Source organism: Puma concolor, chromosome B3, assembly GCF_028749965.1.
Source record: "Puma concolor isolate L17-30 chromosome B3, mPumCon1.1.hap2, whole genome shotgun sequence".
Classification (NCBI taxonomy): Eukaryota; Metazoa; Chordata; class Mammalia; order Carnivora; family Felidae; genus Puma; species Puma concolor.
The window spans coordinates 131,000,851-131,017,466 of NC_141672.1; the positions used below are offsets into that span (position 1 = coordinate 131,000,851).

General features: G+C 48.4%; 1 protein-coding gene across 4 annotated transcripts in view; it reads left to right on the top strand.

Moving 5' to 3' along the window:
* The window catches only part of ADAMTS17 (ADAM metallopeptidase with thrombospondin type 1 motif 17), a 345,249-nt gene that overhangs the window by 227,805 nt on the left and 100,828 nt on the right, over nt 1–16,616 (top strand). For all 4 annotated transcript variants that reach the window (XM_086711412.1, XM_086711414.1, XM_086711413.1 and 1 more), the window contains exons 14-15: nt 714–841; nt 13,330–13,450. In XM_086711412.1, the coding sequence (XP_086567538.1) occupies nt 714–841; nt 13,330–13,450 (249 nt within the window). The remainder of the gene's footprint in view (nt 1–713; nt 842–13,329; nt 13,451–16,616) is intronic.

Consider the following 16,616-nt stretch of genomic DNA (forward strand, 5'->3'; position numbering starts at 1 on the left):
TCTAGGGTGATAGGAATCTCCCAGAAAGCTATGTGCAGAGAGAGGTTTCCAAGCAGAAGGAAGAGTTTTGGCAAAGGCATGAGAGCTTGTCATGTTCTAGGAACTCTCTTGGTTCTGACATGACCCTTCCAAGTTGTCCTAGAGGCTGCTATGTTCCTGTATTTTACTCCTGCTCAGTTTCTTCCAGGACCTTCTTGCTACATATCTCAGCCCTGCAGTTTTTATCCAACAGCCAGTGGAGCACTAAAGCTTTTAGTAAAACCCACTGCTGTAGAGACATCCATGGGGCTCACACCCCCTCCTACCCAAAGGCATTCTGATTCACCTTCTCCCCCTTTCCAGCCCCCACAACAAGAGACGCTCCTAGTCTCACCCTTCATATATATTCAACTCACTTAGATGTTAGCACACAACAAAATGCTTTTTCAACCTGGTATTTTTAATGTCTTAAAGAAAAGGAAGAATAAGATGAATAAAAGCCCACAGAGCCCTCACTCACGTGTTGTTCACCTGTACCTGAGGGTCTTTCTCCATTTGTTGTGTTGAGTGTTCCAAGGGGCAGGTCCATGTCTCTGAGCATGCGCCAGGTTCCTGTGACCTTTATTCCATGCTGACCTCTCATCATTTGGGCCACCATCCATATGCACCTGCACCTTGCATGGCCCACAAACCACTTCCCACATCAATGTCCACCTTCCCCTTTCCCTCCTCAGATAAACCATGTGAACTCTACTGCTCACCCCTTGGGAAGGAGTCCCCGCTGCTGGTGGCCGACAGAGTCCTGGATGGCACACCTTGCGGGCCCTATGAGACCGACCTCTGTGTGCACGGCAAGTGCCAGGTGACGTGTTTTGCTTGTATCTTTGGTGGGGCTTTCTTTGGAGGGGAGCCTCCCTCACCCCAGAAGATTTCAGGGAGGGGCAGAGCCCTGGGGAGGGAATGGATTTTCTCCATAAGGCACCCATGATGCTGTCTCCGGCAGCTTGGCACCCCTCCCTCCCTCCCTCAGCAGTGACTGAGCATGAAGCTTATCTATAGGCCAGCTGGGAGTTGAGGTGGCTGGAAGAGTAGTGGCGACATCATAATCTCAAAAATCTTAAAATAACTTTAGCCATTCCGACGAAGGGAAGAACAGGTAGAATGCTAAGGTAAGACTGGAAGATGTATGTGCATGTGCTTTTGGGCAAGCTATGTTCTGTTCAGCTATAAAAGATCTCATCGAGCTAAGCAGATTCCTTCACAGGTGGTTCAGTATGCTGAATTGAATGTGCTGGGAATTCAATTCAATATGCTGGCTTTGGGGACAACTGCAATTTAGTCCCCAAAGCCATCCTGGTGTTGGATGTCTGCAACTCATTAGAATGATGATAAGTAACATTCAAGAAGACAAAAGGAAAAAGAGAGGGAGGGAGAGGGGATGGGTAGAAGTGCACCTTCCACCTGCGTTAAATCTGCCTGAGCTGGGGGCTCACCTGAAGCTGGGCCCTCCTGACGCAAGGCTCCCTGGCCCAGCGTAACGGTCCTATTTGTCCATCAGAATGGCCATCCTCCTGATGTGTACAGCAGCTGGAATTGGGGTAGGAGTCAAGAGGGTGTGTGCCCAGAGGGCCATGACTCAGATGATGCCACCCTCCATTGTGCTGTATGTGCCATATTTCCTGCTGACTCAGTTGGGTCTGCACCTGTCATGAGAGAGTCCTTGCCTTCAGCCACAGACATGTGCCCTCCTCATGGTTGAGGCCAGGCTGCCTCAGCTGTGTCCTCAGCAGGTGAGCCCACTGAGAGCCGGAGGAGGCGGTGGCTCCCAGAGCCCTCAGCAGGCAGATGGATAGCAGGGTTGCTGTGCATTTGGCACAGAAAGGAAAACCAGGGCTTGCCTCTGATTTTCACTCTTCCTTGTTTGGCCTTCATTGACCAGCAGCTGCAGCATGAGACTAATAAGCAAGGAGTCCACTGACCAGGGGCTTCTGAGGGGTCTTCTCATTTTGCTTGGAAAAGAGAAACCGCATCCCAGGAGCCATGTGGCTACTGATGCTTCGGGGTGCCCACACCTCCCAAAGTCAACACCCAACTCTGATGTCCAGATTCATGGAACTATTAAAAGCATGTGAAAAATTTTAAAGTCTAGGGGTCACAGGAGAGAGAAACTATTATTCCCCCTAACTATACTTACACCAGAAACCTACCTCCAGGACTGGGACCGACTGACCCCATAAGGTAGTGCGTCTTGTTTGTTCTCTCTGCTTCCCAAGCATGGCTGAGGGCAGTGTTTTGGAGACAGAGTAAAAGGGGAGGCAGGCAGCAAGACACACAAATGCAACCTCTAGGGTGATTCCTGGGGCCATTTCAACCCTAGTGGATTTTTTTTCCCTGCAAAGTCCAAACTAGTCCCCAAACGGGATTTTCCAGAAAAAAAGCTTGACAATATCCAGACCCCTCTGGCCCTGCCTAACTTTGTTATCAAATCCAGATATGCATGGGTGACAGGCACTAGGTGCCCAAGAGTCTTGGCAAGGTGTCCTTCTGGGGAAGGAGGCCGTGATGGTGGTGGAGTTGGACCCTCAGGGCTGCAGCGTTGTCGTGGAGAATGTGCAGGGCCTTGGGGGGTGTGAACACAGGTCTTATCATTGTCACCAAAATGAGGAATTGCCGGCATTTCTCTATAAATCTGCTAGCAAATCAAGTGGAGGATTTTTTTCTTTCGTAACTTACACACTTCCAGGGCCCATCCTACAGCGTGGCGATGAACATTTCTTTAGGGACAATTTTCCAAGTAAAAAGCACTTGTACCCTTTAGAAGGCACCATCTGAGCTACCTCTGGGCTGTTGCCAGCATCTTTTGCAATGTTCTTGCCAATGTGCAGACATTTCTAAGAGTCCTGAAATTTTCTGGCCAGTGGGGTCAATGTTAAGTGGCCAGACATGATTTCAGCTCTAAGTGATCAGTGCCAGTGGGTCCCTTCTGTGACCTTGGTTCTTTTTTTTTTTTTAATGTTTATTTATTTTTGAGAGAGAGACAGAGCACGAGTCGTGGGGGGGGGGGGGGACTCGTGGGGGGGGGAGGGGGGAGGGACAGAAAGAGAGGGAGACACAGAATCTGAAACAGACTCCAGGCTCCAAGCTGTCAGCACAGAGCCCCACGCACGGCTCAAACTTCCGAATTGGGAGATCATGACCTGAGCCAAAGTCGGACATTCAGCCTATTGAGCCACCCAGGTGCCCCATGTGACCTTGGTTCTTACTGCACACCCTTAAGTTAGGGAACTTCCCTGCGCCATGATAGCAAAATATCCAGTTTTTCAGTCAGAACAATATGGGTGAGATGCCACCCAAGGTCTCTACCAGGTCTCTGCCAGCCTTCAAGCCAGAACCTGCCCTACACTTGGGCGTGATGGCAGTAACATGGGTACACCTGCCTTACCATTCCCGGATGCCACCCCTTCCCTAACCCCCACCCCAGTCTCTCTCAAATGCCTCAAACAATCTTTGCATTTACTGACAGCTGAAGTGAGACTAGCACTAACCAAGCACCACTGCTCAGCACAGGAGCACTAGGGCACACAGGTACAGACAGTGGCCCCTCTGGCCATGCTCTGTGGCAGGTGGGCAGGCTCATGCTCATTGGAGCCTTGCCCCACCTGTCAGTTCTCAGAACTGCCATCTCCTCTGCATGGATGTTCCCAAGTACCAGCTGCCTCCAGGCAGCCCACCGGTCCTAGCAGGAAGACCACCATCCTGGTAGGTGGTGGGAGCATGCACCCATAAGCACCTCATGAAGTTAAATCCCTGCAAAACAACTCACTTTTTGATGGAAGTTAAAAATACCACCTGTGATTTTTCTAACAGCACTTATTCCTCTGAGAGAAACTATAAAGGTTAAATTTAGCCCCTTGGGGAGTCCGTTCTCATAAGAATCCAAATGAGTAAAGTCAGAGTTAATAAAGTTTTATAAGAATGTTGAGCATACTTAAATAAGAGTATAAGAAATTAAATACAAGTACAGTATCGATACCTAGTTACAGTAATTGCCAAAGTAGAATGTTTTGGATTCCTGTGGTACTTGTGAATGAGTAAGGCAAAGAAAATCCGTTAAAGAGAAGAATAGTAATAAAAAAAAAAAATCTTGAATTTAGTGAGCAAAGGATCTGTACCTATTCACCAGTACTATTATCTAATTATATTGGATAAAAGGTAGAAATCATCCACATTTTATGTAAGACAGCACTTACAGAAATACTGCCATGGTTCACTTACTAGCTTTTTCCTGTTCCCTTCAGCTATAAATTTTGCTATTTTAGGGTGGCAGAAGGAGTTCTGGGAAATTTTGAGAAGCACGGTGACGAGCTGGTAGGGAATGGAGGGGACAAGAGGCTCCCACATGGCATTTTGAGCAGATTCCACTAAGCTCCACCGAGCAGGCTGATTCAAACCAGAACATGAAACATGGAAATACCATTTTATTCTGCTTTTATGAGGACTGAGTGGAGTTTCATTTCAGTGAGTCACAAATTATTTCACATGCTGAAATGAAACTTAACAGCACTCATAAAAGTGGGAGTGAGCTGGGGAAAGAAACACAAACATTGTCTATTTTTCGGCAAGTCTGTATAAATCAGGACTCCCATCATCCGCAGTGCCTACTGTTGACCTGCAGAGACAAAGAAATCAAGTTCATACGTTTCAAATGTACAACTTCCCTCAGAGCTACTGACCTTCAGTCGATGAGTCAAAGTGAAGGGTAGATCTGAAGATAACCTGAGACCAGGTACACTTGGCTATTCTTTAAGGCCTCACCAGCTCACGTACACTCATAGGCATCCAATTAGGGTCCCACTTCTTTGAGATCCTTACTTGTATGCATATCCTGGGCTTGATAAACACCCAAAAGACTTTCAGGTCCCGTAAACTTCCTCGGTGGAGGGACTGTGTCCAATTATCTGTGCTCCACCAGCCGCTGGCTTGGAGGAGAGCCTTTGATTACATACTGAAAAGAGAACAGCAGTGAATGGATACATGAGTAGATGGCTCCCCTGCTCTTAGGACTCTAGTGATTCTGGAATCTGGAGCCCATTTCAATGAGCTATTTTCACTGTCCAGTGTTTCTTGGCCTCCCATTTTGTGTATAGTGGTCCATTAGGCAAATAGAATTACTTGTGGAATTTAGGAGAATTCTAAGACTCTGGCCTCAGAGTCCCCCTGTGTGAAGAAGGAGGTAACAAACATATAGGAAAACCTAACAGGTGTTTGTGCTTACACCTGTATTTCAACAACACCTTCCTTGTTGCTGCTTCTCCCCATGTCACAACACTGCAGTTGACATCTCTGAAGTGTGTGACTTTTGGTGCCGAACCTTTACTGACAGCAGTGCCTAAAAAGTCTGGAGTCATTCCCTGCACCCCCCTTTGTCTAATTAACTTCCCATTGCAACTTCTGGATTAAGCTGGCAGATGGAGCCTCACGTGGGACTCCGCTAAACCGATGGTAAACGCAGAATAGCACAAACCATGATGGTGAAAAGAAGCAGAGGCCCTTTGACAAAAGAAAGATACCACCTCTTTGTGGAGGGTGGAAGTGAATGGAAGTTTCGTTGAAGGAACAAAGCAGCCGAGGCCAGAAATGAAACGAGGAGAGTCGCAATGGAAAAGAAAGCAGAATGCTGAAGGGAGTCTAGGACTTGAGAACAGAGTGTGGGAGTGAGGTGTGGGCTGAAAATTGAAAGAAGGCAAAGGGTCATACAACATGGCTGATCACGACTGGCCCTGCACTTGGAGCTTGATGGGCTGTTAGGTGATAAGCTCAATGCAAAGTATCAGGGGGCTCCTTTCCAAAGTCGTGTGATAAACTGTATAAGGACAACTGAGGCAGATGTGTGACCTCGGCACTTGAGCACACACTCACCCTCCTGAGTTTAGGGGTGAACTCCAGCTTTCCTCCCACCAGTCCCAAATAGAAGCCTGCCACATGACCCCTCCCACCCCCAAATATAGAGCCCTTTCAGTCTACCTTTCTGTACCTCATTCTCAAATACGAGTGGTCAACTGGAGATCAACAGCTATTTGAAGAAAACCAGCAGCAGGAACAAGAAAGACCAAGAAAAACAAACAGAGAAACTGACCCTGGCAGAAAATTGGGATAATCATAGAATTCTCCACAGCTAAATTATCAATCAAGCATGTGGACAAAATAATTACGAGACACAGAAGAACTTAGAAATTTTATTTTCCATGCATCCATTCTGAAGAAATTATGTGTAGTTTAATAAGACAAAGGTAAAGTGAAAAAAAAAAAAAGATAAGCACAGTAAGAATTGGTGCAACTAACACAGAAGCCCAGGAAACACTGGGCTGGGGGCTGTGCCGCTGGCCTAAAAGCATTCAGTTAAAATTAAAACAAGAAGTCAGTGGCATCCCTCCAACAGAAGAGACTGAATGAAGCATAGTTGGAAGATAGCTATGAAGTTAAAGAGTGCAAGTGCTTCTATTCCTGGTCAAAAGAAAACAAAAAAACCAAGACCATGCAAACCTATATGAGAAAGTCCCAGTTCAAATAAGAGACAATAAACTTCACCACTGGGGAAGGGTTGCTGGCAGGTTCAGGGTGCAGAAGAGAGAGACAGAGGTCCCATTCTGAAAATCAAAGTCTCCTGATCCCAGTTTGCCCAGGGCCCAGCTCGGTAAGAAGCCATCATTCTTGTGCATTTATTGAACACCTGTGATGTGCTTAACACCATGCTGGCTGCTGGGATCAGGTGTGGGGGACAAGAATACAAGAAGTCACAAGAAGTCTTAGAATTCTCCTAAATTCCACAAGTAATTCTATTTGCCTAATGGACCACCATACACAAAGAATTGTAAGACACCACCCTCCATGCGCTTACAGTCTGTCCCGAAGATGAGACTTAAGCAAAACCCTAACAACCAAAGGTGAAGTCATAATTGAGAGCCAGTGACATTTGGTTTAGACATAGCAGAAAGTATATAGGGTAGAACTGGGTTCATTCATTCATCAAATATTTATTGAGCACATTTCACGTGCTAAGCACTAACGTGTGCTAGACGTTCAATGGTGAGCAGGACTGAGAGGGTCCCTGTCCCCATGCAATGTGCAGATGAGAAACACATAAACTCACAAACATGGTCTCTCCAAGGACTGGTCCATGTGAAGAAGAAAATGGTTTCATAGATTGAGAGGGGGATTGGAGCTGAGGAAGACTGAATGGCATGGTGGGTCTCTCCAGGGAGATGGCATTTATGGAAGATCCAGCCTCATGAAGACAGAACAGAATGATCCAGGCAGAAGGTGGCTCCAAGGCTGGTAGGTTCCAGAAGCAGAGGAGATCTGGGTGGCAGGTGCTGGAGGAGTGGATGTGAGGGCAGAGGTGTCAGGGCCCACACCCTACAGGGCCTCAGGCCATGACAGGAATCTAGATTTCATTCTGTCGGGAGTGGAGGGATTGAAGCAGAGGTGTGAACCCACCTTGGTTATGGAGAATCAGCTGTGTGGGGCCTGAATGGAACCCAGGAAACCAGGTAGGAGGTTGTTAGGGTGAGTCATGTAGCTGAGAGGCAATGGGACTCGGAGGAGATTGGGTCCAGTGTGCATTCAGAGGACGAGGGAGGAAAGCTGAGGTGATGAGCAGGTGTCATGGCATCGTGGAGCATCTTGAATCCCTAAGTGTGGACGTACTCCACCATGGGTCTTCTCATCTCTTAGGTGAAGATCAATCTGGCAGCAGAGGGGAGGAAACAGGTACAATAGGTCATGTCCCGAATGGTGAGGGTCTAAACTGGGCTGTGACCATGAGCGTGGAGAAAAAGTAGACACTACAGTCTATTAGGGGACAAAGCCACCAAGTCAAAGAAGATGGAGAAATGGCCACTATATGTGGTGACCAGGAGGTTGTCTGTTGCTGGTGATCTTCTACCGAGCAGGGGCAGGATTCTGCGGGCAGAATCCAGGTTTCAGATCACCAAAGATGGATATTTCTCACGTCTGGGAGAAATGGCTGCACTGTCCATGGCTCATCCTGTCCCCTCCTCCAGCACAGCGTGCTGAGCCCTAAAGCCTTTCTAGGCTTTTTGTGTGTTTCACAGGGACTGCCTCTACCAAAAAAGAGCTTGTGCTTTCCCCACCAGTTCCCTATCATCTTGAGCCTTTGATTAGTTATGCCCCCGGCAGTGTCCTCCCCTGGTGTCCTACATACCCCAGTTTGTTAGCAGAACAGGGCTCAGACCTGCAGATGCTGACCAGGAACTTTAAGACCTGCTCTGAAATCTCAGAAATCGGTAGCAGGAATGCCTAGTGTATGTGGAAAAGTAACTGCTAGGGATCGCTAGGAAAGCATAGGAAGATCCTAGAATTCATTGTTTGGAGTTTGCTTTGGTTTGGTCATCTTGCCCTCTTAGAACATCAGTCCTCATAAATACAATTGTTAAAACTCCTCTAACATTCAGAATTAATGAGTTGTATGCTTTGGTAACTTCCATTTTGGAAAAAAAAAAAAAAATCCCAGTCCCTTGCAAAAATATTCTATGTCACTTGCACTAACTGTGGGGCAAAGGGAGAAAATGCCACTATTGGCAGGTTAGTTTGACTTCTCTTCTTTGCCTCTGTGATTTGCTGCTTCTTAGACATTGACATCCCTTGTGTGCCCTGCCTTCAAACACACTAGGTGCCTAAAATAATACCAAACAGTGGGCAGAACATACAAACCTGTCCTGACCCCTTGGGTGTCTCGAAGAATTAATACAAAGGGTGACCATGTGTCCTTGTTTGCACATGATCTGAGAAGCCCACTGGGGCAGACAGTGACCCACTGCAGGGGGGCGCTGCTTGATATTATGGGAGAACCCACCTGTGGATGACTCTCTGGACACTGGCTCTCTCTGCATGTTTCACGAAGAGGGACCAGGGGAAGGATGTGGTCCTGCCTACTTTCTCCTTCCCTGTCTTCCTTTTTTGGAGAGGGCAGGGGTTCTGTGGAAGGACAATTACCTTTTGAGCCCTACTGCGCTCAGATAAGGTACTAGCTGTCCCCCATCCCCTTAGGGGGAGGATGGTCTGTGTGCTGTCTCCATCTGTCCTGACAGCACCCACCTGTCACGAGGGTCCCAAGAAGTGAGCCAGAGGAGAGGTCATTTTTTTTAACCTCTGAGGTTGAGGTTGAGGTTAATATTCCAGTTTATAGAATGGGTAAACTGAGGCTCCTATCCAAATCTGTAATTATCCTCAGCATATGCATAGTGACCACAGCCTTGAGCATGACATTTGTGGAAGAGAAGCTTATGGCCTACCTGCCTGGGTAATTTAGCCGTAATCCAGAAGGCAGTTAGCCTACAATTTGAAGTCATGTCTGAGTTACGTTTTCTCTTAGAGGTGAAGTTTTAGCAAAGGAGGCTGGTTTTTAAAATTGAAACAAGATGCTGGGTGGGGAAAGGGGAGAAAAGAGCAGGGCACTTTCCCCCTGTATCCAGCCATTGACAGTTTTACACATAAGGTGATGTGAATCCTACAAGCAAGGCTATCAAAGGCTCCAGATCTGAGTTTCTGTTTCCCTGGTGGAGAGGGGTAGAAGTGTAACCGCCCTATGAGTGGAAGGACCGAATAGCATCCAGGTGATCCGTGAGGCCCTCAGTTGAGGGCATTTGGGGTTTTGTAACTAGACAGTGTGTCATGATGGAGCCTCCCATGGATCTTTTACCTGCCCTGGGCACCATTGTAGGGGGGGATCTGCTTCCTGAGAGCATAGGGGAACCCGCCTCTGTTGTCCTTGTTGCTCTGCTAGCCTCCCCCACATGCCTCTAGGATACCTCAGCCCAGAACTGCTTCAGCTCAGGGGTGACAGAGGATGGAGGCAGCAGTAGTTACTTTCCCAGTGGGAACTCATGCCTCGGGTCTTTCAGTGGCACGGGGGGGGTATCAGTTAAGTAGACACTGCCTCCTCGGGACACAGAAAGCTCAGCGTCCGTGGCAGTGGCCGTCTCCATGAGGGGCTCTATCTCTGAGCTCCAAACCTAGCCCAGTGGTCTCCCAATCTGACCTGGGCCCACAGCATTGCCTGAGAACGCCCTGGGGATGGCAGATTCGTGGGCCCCGCCCTAACAATGGGTGACCCGCCCAGCCCTCCAGGTGATTCTGGCATGCTGGAATTGGAGAACAGCTACCCCACATGATCTTGTGGCTCTGGGCCTGGGAGATCTTTGGTCTACCCTAGAAACTGACCACTGCTGGTCAGACTGAGAGGAGTTGTTCCCTTTAGGTTCTCCAGAACATGCAGAGCAAGACTTTGTCTGAAAGGGCATACCATCTTCATAGACTAATTTTAGCTCTCAAGAACAATTGTCCCAATCAAAAAAATAAGCAGGTGATCATGTTTCAGAAAGGATCCTCCATTGTCTCAGATCCAGATCTAAGCCCATGCACTTTAGATGCTTTATTTGGCCCCCTGAGAGGAACAGACACTGATGAGGATGGGCCGCACCGGCTTGCCTGGAAACATCCTAGACTCTCAGAAAAGAGGCAGGTGCTAGTTCCGTGCAGGCCAAGCATGCCCTAGCAGCCCCACAGACATCAGGCCTTGCTGGGCTCCCAACTAACTTGGACTTCTTCCCAGAAAAAAGGAAAATCAATGCCAAACATTGTATCTACTTAAACTCTGGATCCCCTGAGGTCTAAATCAGTACTGGTCAGAGCTTCGCTGCTGCATTGTGTACATGTTCTTTTTGCCACGTTTCGGGAGCCGTGGCAAGAATATCAGGAGGAGTAGAAAATTGCTCCCTAACTTGCCTCTGCTTGTTTGGGGCCAACAGCGTCTCCTGCCAGGATTGGCCATGAGGGCACCTAGTGCTGGTCTGGCTGTGCAGGCGCTTTGCAAGTGCTCACTTAATCCACAGCCTTTTCTCCTTCTCATTTGTCTCTTTCCACCGAGGTCCTTCTTTCAGGGGACTCTGGGAGAAGTGGTTTGCTCATCTAGGAAGGCATGTGTTCTCCTAAGTGCCCTTCCTCCCAGTGGGGTCTTTGCCCTGTTCCTCCCTGAAGCACCTCCCACGCCTGTCCTTCCAGCTTCCCAGTGAACTCCTGCTCTGGAAGATTGCAAACTGCACACTTTGCCTCCTTGTCCTGATCGCCTAGCCAGAGGGCACGTGGCCTTTTGAAATTCTGGCACAGATGCTCTCCTCACTTTCCTTTTTCTTGCGTTCTTTTAGCTTCTTTATTCTACATTCTTGCAAACCCAGCAGGCTTTGGGAAGGGGCCCTACCCTCTCCAGAATGCCTCCCAGTGACCCTGGTCCTTGACTGAAGACAATCAGGGGAGATTCCCAGGCAGCCAGGGCTGGGAGGCAAGAGGTGAGGTACTGCTCCTGGCCCCACCAAACAACTTGCTGTGTGGCCTTCGATTCGTCAGGTGCCATCATTGTGGCTGGGGGAAAGGTGGTCTGGACAAAGTGGGATGCTAACTTAGAACATCTAGAAGCTATTTAATCAGGAAACCCTAACAGAGGTACCAGATAGGGATGGCAAGCCAGCAGGAGTGTGGTTAAAAGATAACAGGAAGTCCACATCGTTAGACTCTAGAGCTCAGAGCACCTGAGAGGGAAGCCACGTGTGGCGACAGGTCAGGATGACATGAAAGAAGCCAGTGTTTGGGGGCCGGAAGCAAGCTGGAGCTTTAGAACCCAAAGGAGCAGCACAGATTGACAGCACACGTGCAGCCAGGGCCCTCGCTGACCATGCTGGTTGAGCAAAATTTTGGATCGTGGCTGCCTTGGATTCTTAGCCCATATAATTTTGTATCGAGCAACTTTACAATAATCAGCCGGCAGTCCCGATCATGAATCTAGGCAGCTCCTGCAATGTTCTCCAGGCTCCGGGTCCACTGTGGCAGCCCGTCTTCCTCCAGGCTGTTCTTGGGTGCAGCCAGGTGTTGCAGATGGCGTCTGGGTCTCCATGATCCCCAGGCCCACCCAGACCTGCCGGGCACAGGACCCCGCAGTCTGTGCCTTGACAGCCCTCCTAGAGAGGCGGATGCACATTCCCGTTGAAGACCCACTCCTATCACAAAGCAGGGGGTCCTGATTAAGTTGGGGAGCCGGGAGGTCATGAACTGTTCAGCCAGTTCCACTCCACGCCCTGCTGGAGTGGGGTGCAAGGAGGGAAGCCCCTGGCCAGACTCACCCAAGCATCATGGGAAGGAGTGAAATCACCCTGGCCTGAGTTATCTGGCTGTTGACTTCCTTATGGCCTGAATCGTCAATCCCTAATGCAGGGCACGGGGCAGTGGAGAAACTCCGTTCTTGTTCTGGAAGTACTCACTTCAGGGTGGAAAGCAGAGTTTCAGCAATTTAGCCAACACATACTCCGTGTTCGCCAGAATATAAAGTTAGATGTGTTTTTTTGCGGAATATAAAATTCTCACGCATTTTTTTTTTTTTTTTTAAGGAAAAACAAGAGTTCACAGTCTTCTCCCAGTTTTCCCTCACTGACTTGGGCTGTGCCACCCAGAACCACTCTGGGTCAGGTTACTCTTCTCTGCCCTCACACATGCCTTTTTGAAAGTTTTGGGAGACATGGGTCTTCTTGGGCTCAGTCTCTACAGGGAAATGGGGGGGTCTCATGTCTTCAACCATGTCTCAAGGAGCTCTGGGCTTCCTGGCCTCAACAGAAAAGTTGGTGTCGTTTGTGTATACTGTTCTGTTGGCTGTTAGAACCCAGATACAGGTGCCCCACACAGCCCCAGGGAAACATGAATTCTGTGAAGTTGTGGCCACACCAGTGGGTGTGTGGGAGTCAGAGGCATGGCCTCTGCCTCAGGAGGTGCTAGAAAGGCCAGGCTTCAGGCCTCAGTCTGACTTCTGAGGCCTAAATATGTGCCTTCCTGGGTCCCCTCCTCTGTAACAAATAATAAAAAATATGTCTGGCAACTATGTGAGTATAAAAACAGATATAATACAAGCTGGATTCTATTCATTTTTTCCTCTTCTGATTTTGATTTTTGTTTTGCATTTATTTATTTTTGAGAGAGAGAGGGAGACACAGAATCCAGAGCAGGCTCTAGGCTCTAAGCTGTCAGCACAGAGCCCGATGCGGGGCTTGAACCCACAAACCGTGAGATCATGACCTGAGCTGAAGTTGGATGCTTAACCGACTGAGCCACCCAGGCGCCCCTTCTCTTCTGATCTTGAAATAAAATATTTTCGTGGGCTCTGAGAGTCCGGCAGGCCCCAGGCACCATGCCTGCCAGGCCTGTTGGAGAAGTCAGCCCTGTAGAGATTCTCCTGGAAGATCCCTCTGAGTCTTAGACACAGAATAACCCCGCCCTTTGGTTGTTCAGAAAATCGGCTGTGATGGCATCATCGGGTCCGCGGCCAAGGAAGACCGGTGTGGGGTCTGCAGTGGTGACGGCAAGACCTGCCGCGTAGTGAAGGGCGACTTCAGCCACTCTCGGGGCACAGGTGAGTGCGAAGCCCCAGGGACAGGGGACCCTGGCCATGTGTGGGGGGTGGGGAGGGTGTGGGTGAGGGGAAGCCCCGAGGGTTACTGCCGCTGCAGGACAGCCTGTAAGTGTTTATAGATTTTAATTCCTTTACCCAAAGCCAATGATCACACACCTTCTAGTTGATAATAGGTGACCTGGCCCTTCAGTTTTATGATTTCTGAAAGGCAAAGAGAAAACATTTTAGTCAGATTATCTTTAGGTTCCTAGAAGTGAGCGGTTTCCCTATGGTGGCCAGTGGTGCTGCCCTGACCTGCCCAATGGGCTCCCCTGTGCTTTGCATCAGCCTGTCTTTTGATGTGACACTTGGCCAGGTCGTTTTTACCTATAGACGGAAGATTCTCTGAGTGTTCTGTCAGCTAAAGTAGGACCGCATTTACACACATCCCTAAAACACGCATGAAGCCGAATGTTCCGGGAAGTCTGAGCTGCCTCTCTGGCAACTGTGAATGCAGAAGAGAGGAGTCTCCTGTTTCCCAGATGTAGACCTCCCCCAACACTGTGCTTACAGAGGTCCATCCAAGTTCAGCTGATGGGTCTTCGGAGGCTTTCTGCTAGAACTATCTTCGCAGCTGTGGGCTGCTTAGCCCAGAGGTGGGAGATGGTTTCTGATCGCCTGTCCTGGGGGACACTAGCTTATGATGTTCAGGGATGTGTCTGGGTTGACACATAACGAGGGGAGCATGAAGCAGGCAAGTCCTCTGGGGAGAGAGCTCTTCTCAAAGCCTTCGTGAGTGTACGCTCGCCCAAGTGCGACATCACCAAGGTAGCTTGGTGGGCGGAGCTGAGCTGAAAAGTCTCCATTCGAATTTGAACGATTACTTTCCATAGAAGCTTTTCCCTTCAATTTTACCCCACAGGGGAACACAATCACAGGTAATCCTCTCTGTCCCACAGAACAGGCCTCTGGGAATGAGGCAGAGAGGAGAAGTCTGTGCGTGCTCCCCCTCTCCTCTATCTGGATAGAAGACCTGGTCTAGCGGAAACATTCCTTCTTGATACCTTGCAGAAAGGGCAACCTATTGCACAAGGATTTTGCAGGATCTGGTGAAAGCAAAACCAGAGGCAAATGTAAGCACAAAATTTAATTTTAAAATTATGCTTAGGAAGTGCATTTCAGGCCTGGTTTCTGGATTTTAAAGACAGGTGCCCAGTCTACAAAATAGGACACTTGTGTGAGAATCTGTGCCTGCTGCGTGGCTCCTGAGGTCAATGGAGGAAAGTAGTGGTAGAGCAAGTCAGTTTGGGGGGAAAGTGCCCTCCGAAGCTACCCCTTCCGGGACAGTAGTCACAGGCCACTTTAGGCTATTCAAATTTTAGTTATAGGGACGTCTGGGTGGCTTAGTCAGTTAAGCATCTGACTCTGGATTTCATCTCAGGTCATGATCTCACGGTTCATGAGTTTCAGCCCCACATGGGACTCTGCACTGACAGTGAGGAGCCTGCTTGGGGTTCTCTGTCTCCCTCTGTGTCCCTGCCCCACTCGAGCACACACGCGCGTGCACTCTCTCTTAAATCAATGTTAAATTTTTTTTTAATTATAATTAAAATTAAACAAACTTAAAAGTTCAGCCCTCGGTCCTACTAGCTACATTTCAAGTGTTCCATTGCCACACGTGGCTAGTGGCTCCTGTGCCAGACAGCACAGAGAGAGAACATTTCCATCATCGCAGAAAGCTCTCGAACAACACTTCTCTGGAATGTTGGTGATTTCTATTTGTTTTGACATGTCTAATGGCACTTTCTCTGTTTGGATCCCCAGCTCCAATCTGCCATGAGACTCTGACCTTGCCTACTTAGCAACAAAACCTCTGCAAGTTTTAGTACTGATTTTTTAAAAAGTGGGGGAGAGATTAGAACCTTTTTATTTAAATTGGGGCACCTGGGTGTCTCAGTTGGTTGAATGTTCTACTTTGGCTCAGATCATAATCTCATGGTTTGTGAGTTTGAGCCCCATGTTGGGCTCTATGCTGACAGCTCAGAGTCTGGAACCTGCTTCGGATTCTGTGTCTCCCTCTCTCTCTGCACCCTCCGTGGGTGCTCTGTCTCTCTGTCTCTCTCTCTCTCTCAAAAATAAATAAACATTAAAAAAAAAAGAACCTTTTATTTAAATCAAATGTTGTTCAGTAAACTGAACTAACTGTAGTTGCTCCCTTATGTGGAAGGCAAGTTGAACACATCTGTGCCCGCTCCTGCCCCCGGGGCAATTCAGTAGAACACTAAGGGTGGTTCTTTCACACACCTTTGAAAATCTCCACTGGAGGCAACATCGCAGCTCATTTCCAAGAGAACCCCAATGGGGGTAAAAAATGTTCTCTGTTTTTTCCTGGAGTCTAATCTGCTTGTTGACCTTTGATCTCATCATGAGTAGATGCATTCTTCCAATCACAGTAACTTTTTTTTTTTCTTGCCTCCCCTTTCTTCATCCTACCTGTTCACAGGAGGAATGTGGGCAGGAATGTGTAGGCTTCCTCCCAGGGAGGTCAGGATTCTGGGGCTCTGGCAGCCAGTCCCCTGTGGAGGGACAGAGAACCATTAGAAGCCTCCTGGGGGTAGCTGCCCCCACCCAGGCCTGTGGTTAATGTGCTTCCTTCCAGCTTCTGGTGCACAAAAGCCTTAGCAAACCTTCAGAGAAAGATAAGCACCCATAGCTTCACCCACCTGGAAAAGTTCTGTCCTGAGCAGTTGCCAGATGTCACATCTTTGTTTTAAAGTCTAAAGTTGTTTTTCCCAAGTGTTCACCGTCTGTGAGCAGAAGCTTATATCATTGTGGATTCTGCTTACAGAAGATATGCATGAAATGCTCACTCACACATACATGAATTGCTATTTCATATAGTTTCATCAACCCTGTAATCGTGGTCTGACATTCTGGAATGCACAAATACAGAGATACTGACAAAGGGTCACCAATAGTCCATTTACCCAGCAAACATTTATTCAACACCACTACATTTTAATTTTTTTAATGTTTATTTTTGAGAGAGAGAGAGCGAGAGCATGAGCAGGGGAGGGGCAGAGAGAATGGGAGACCCAGAATTCAAAGCAGGCTCCAGGCTCTGAGCTGTCAGCATAGAGCCTGACACGGGGTTTGAAATCACGAACCGTGAGATCATGACCTGAGC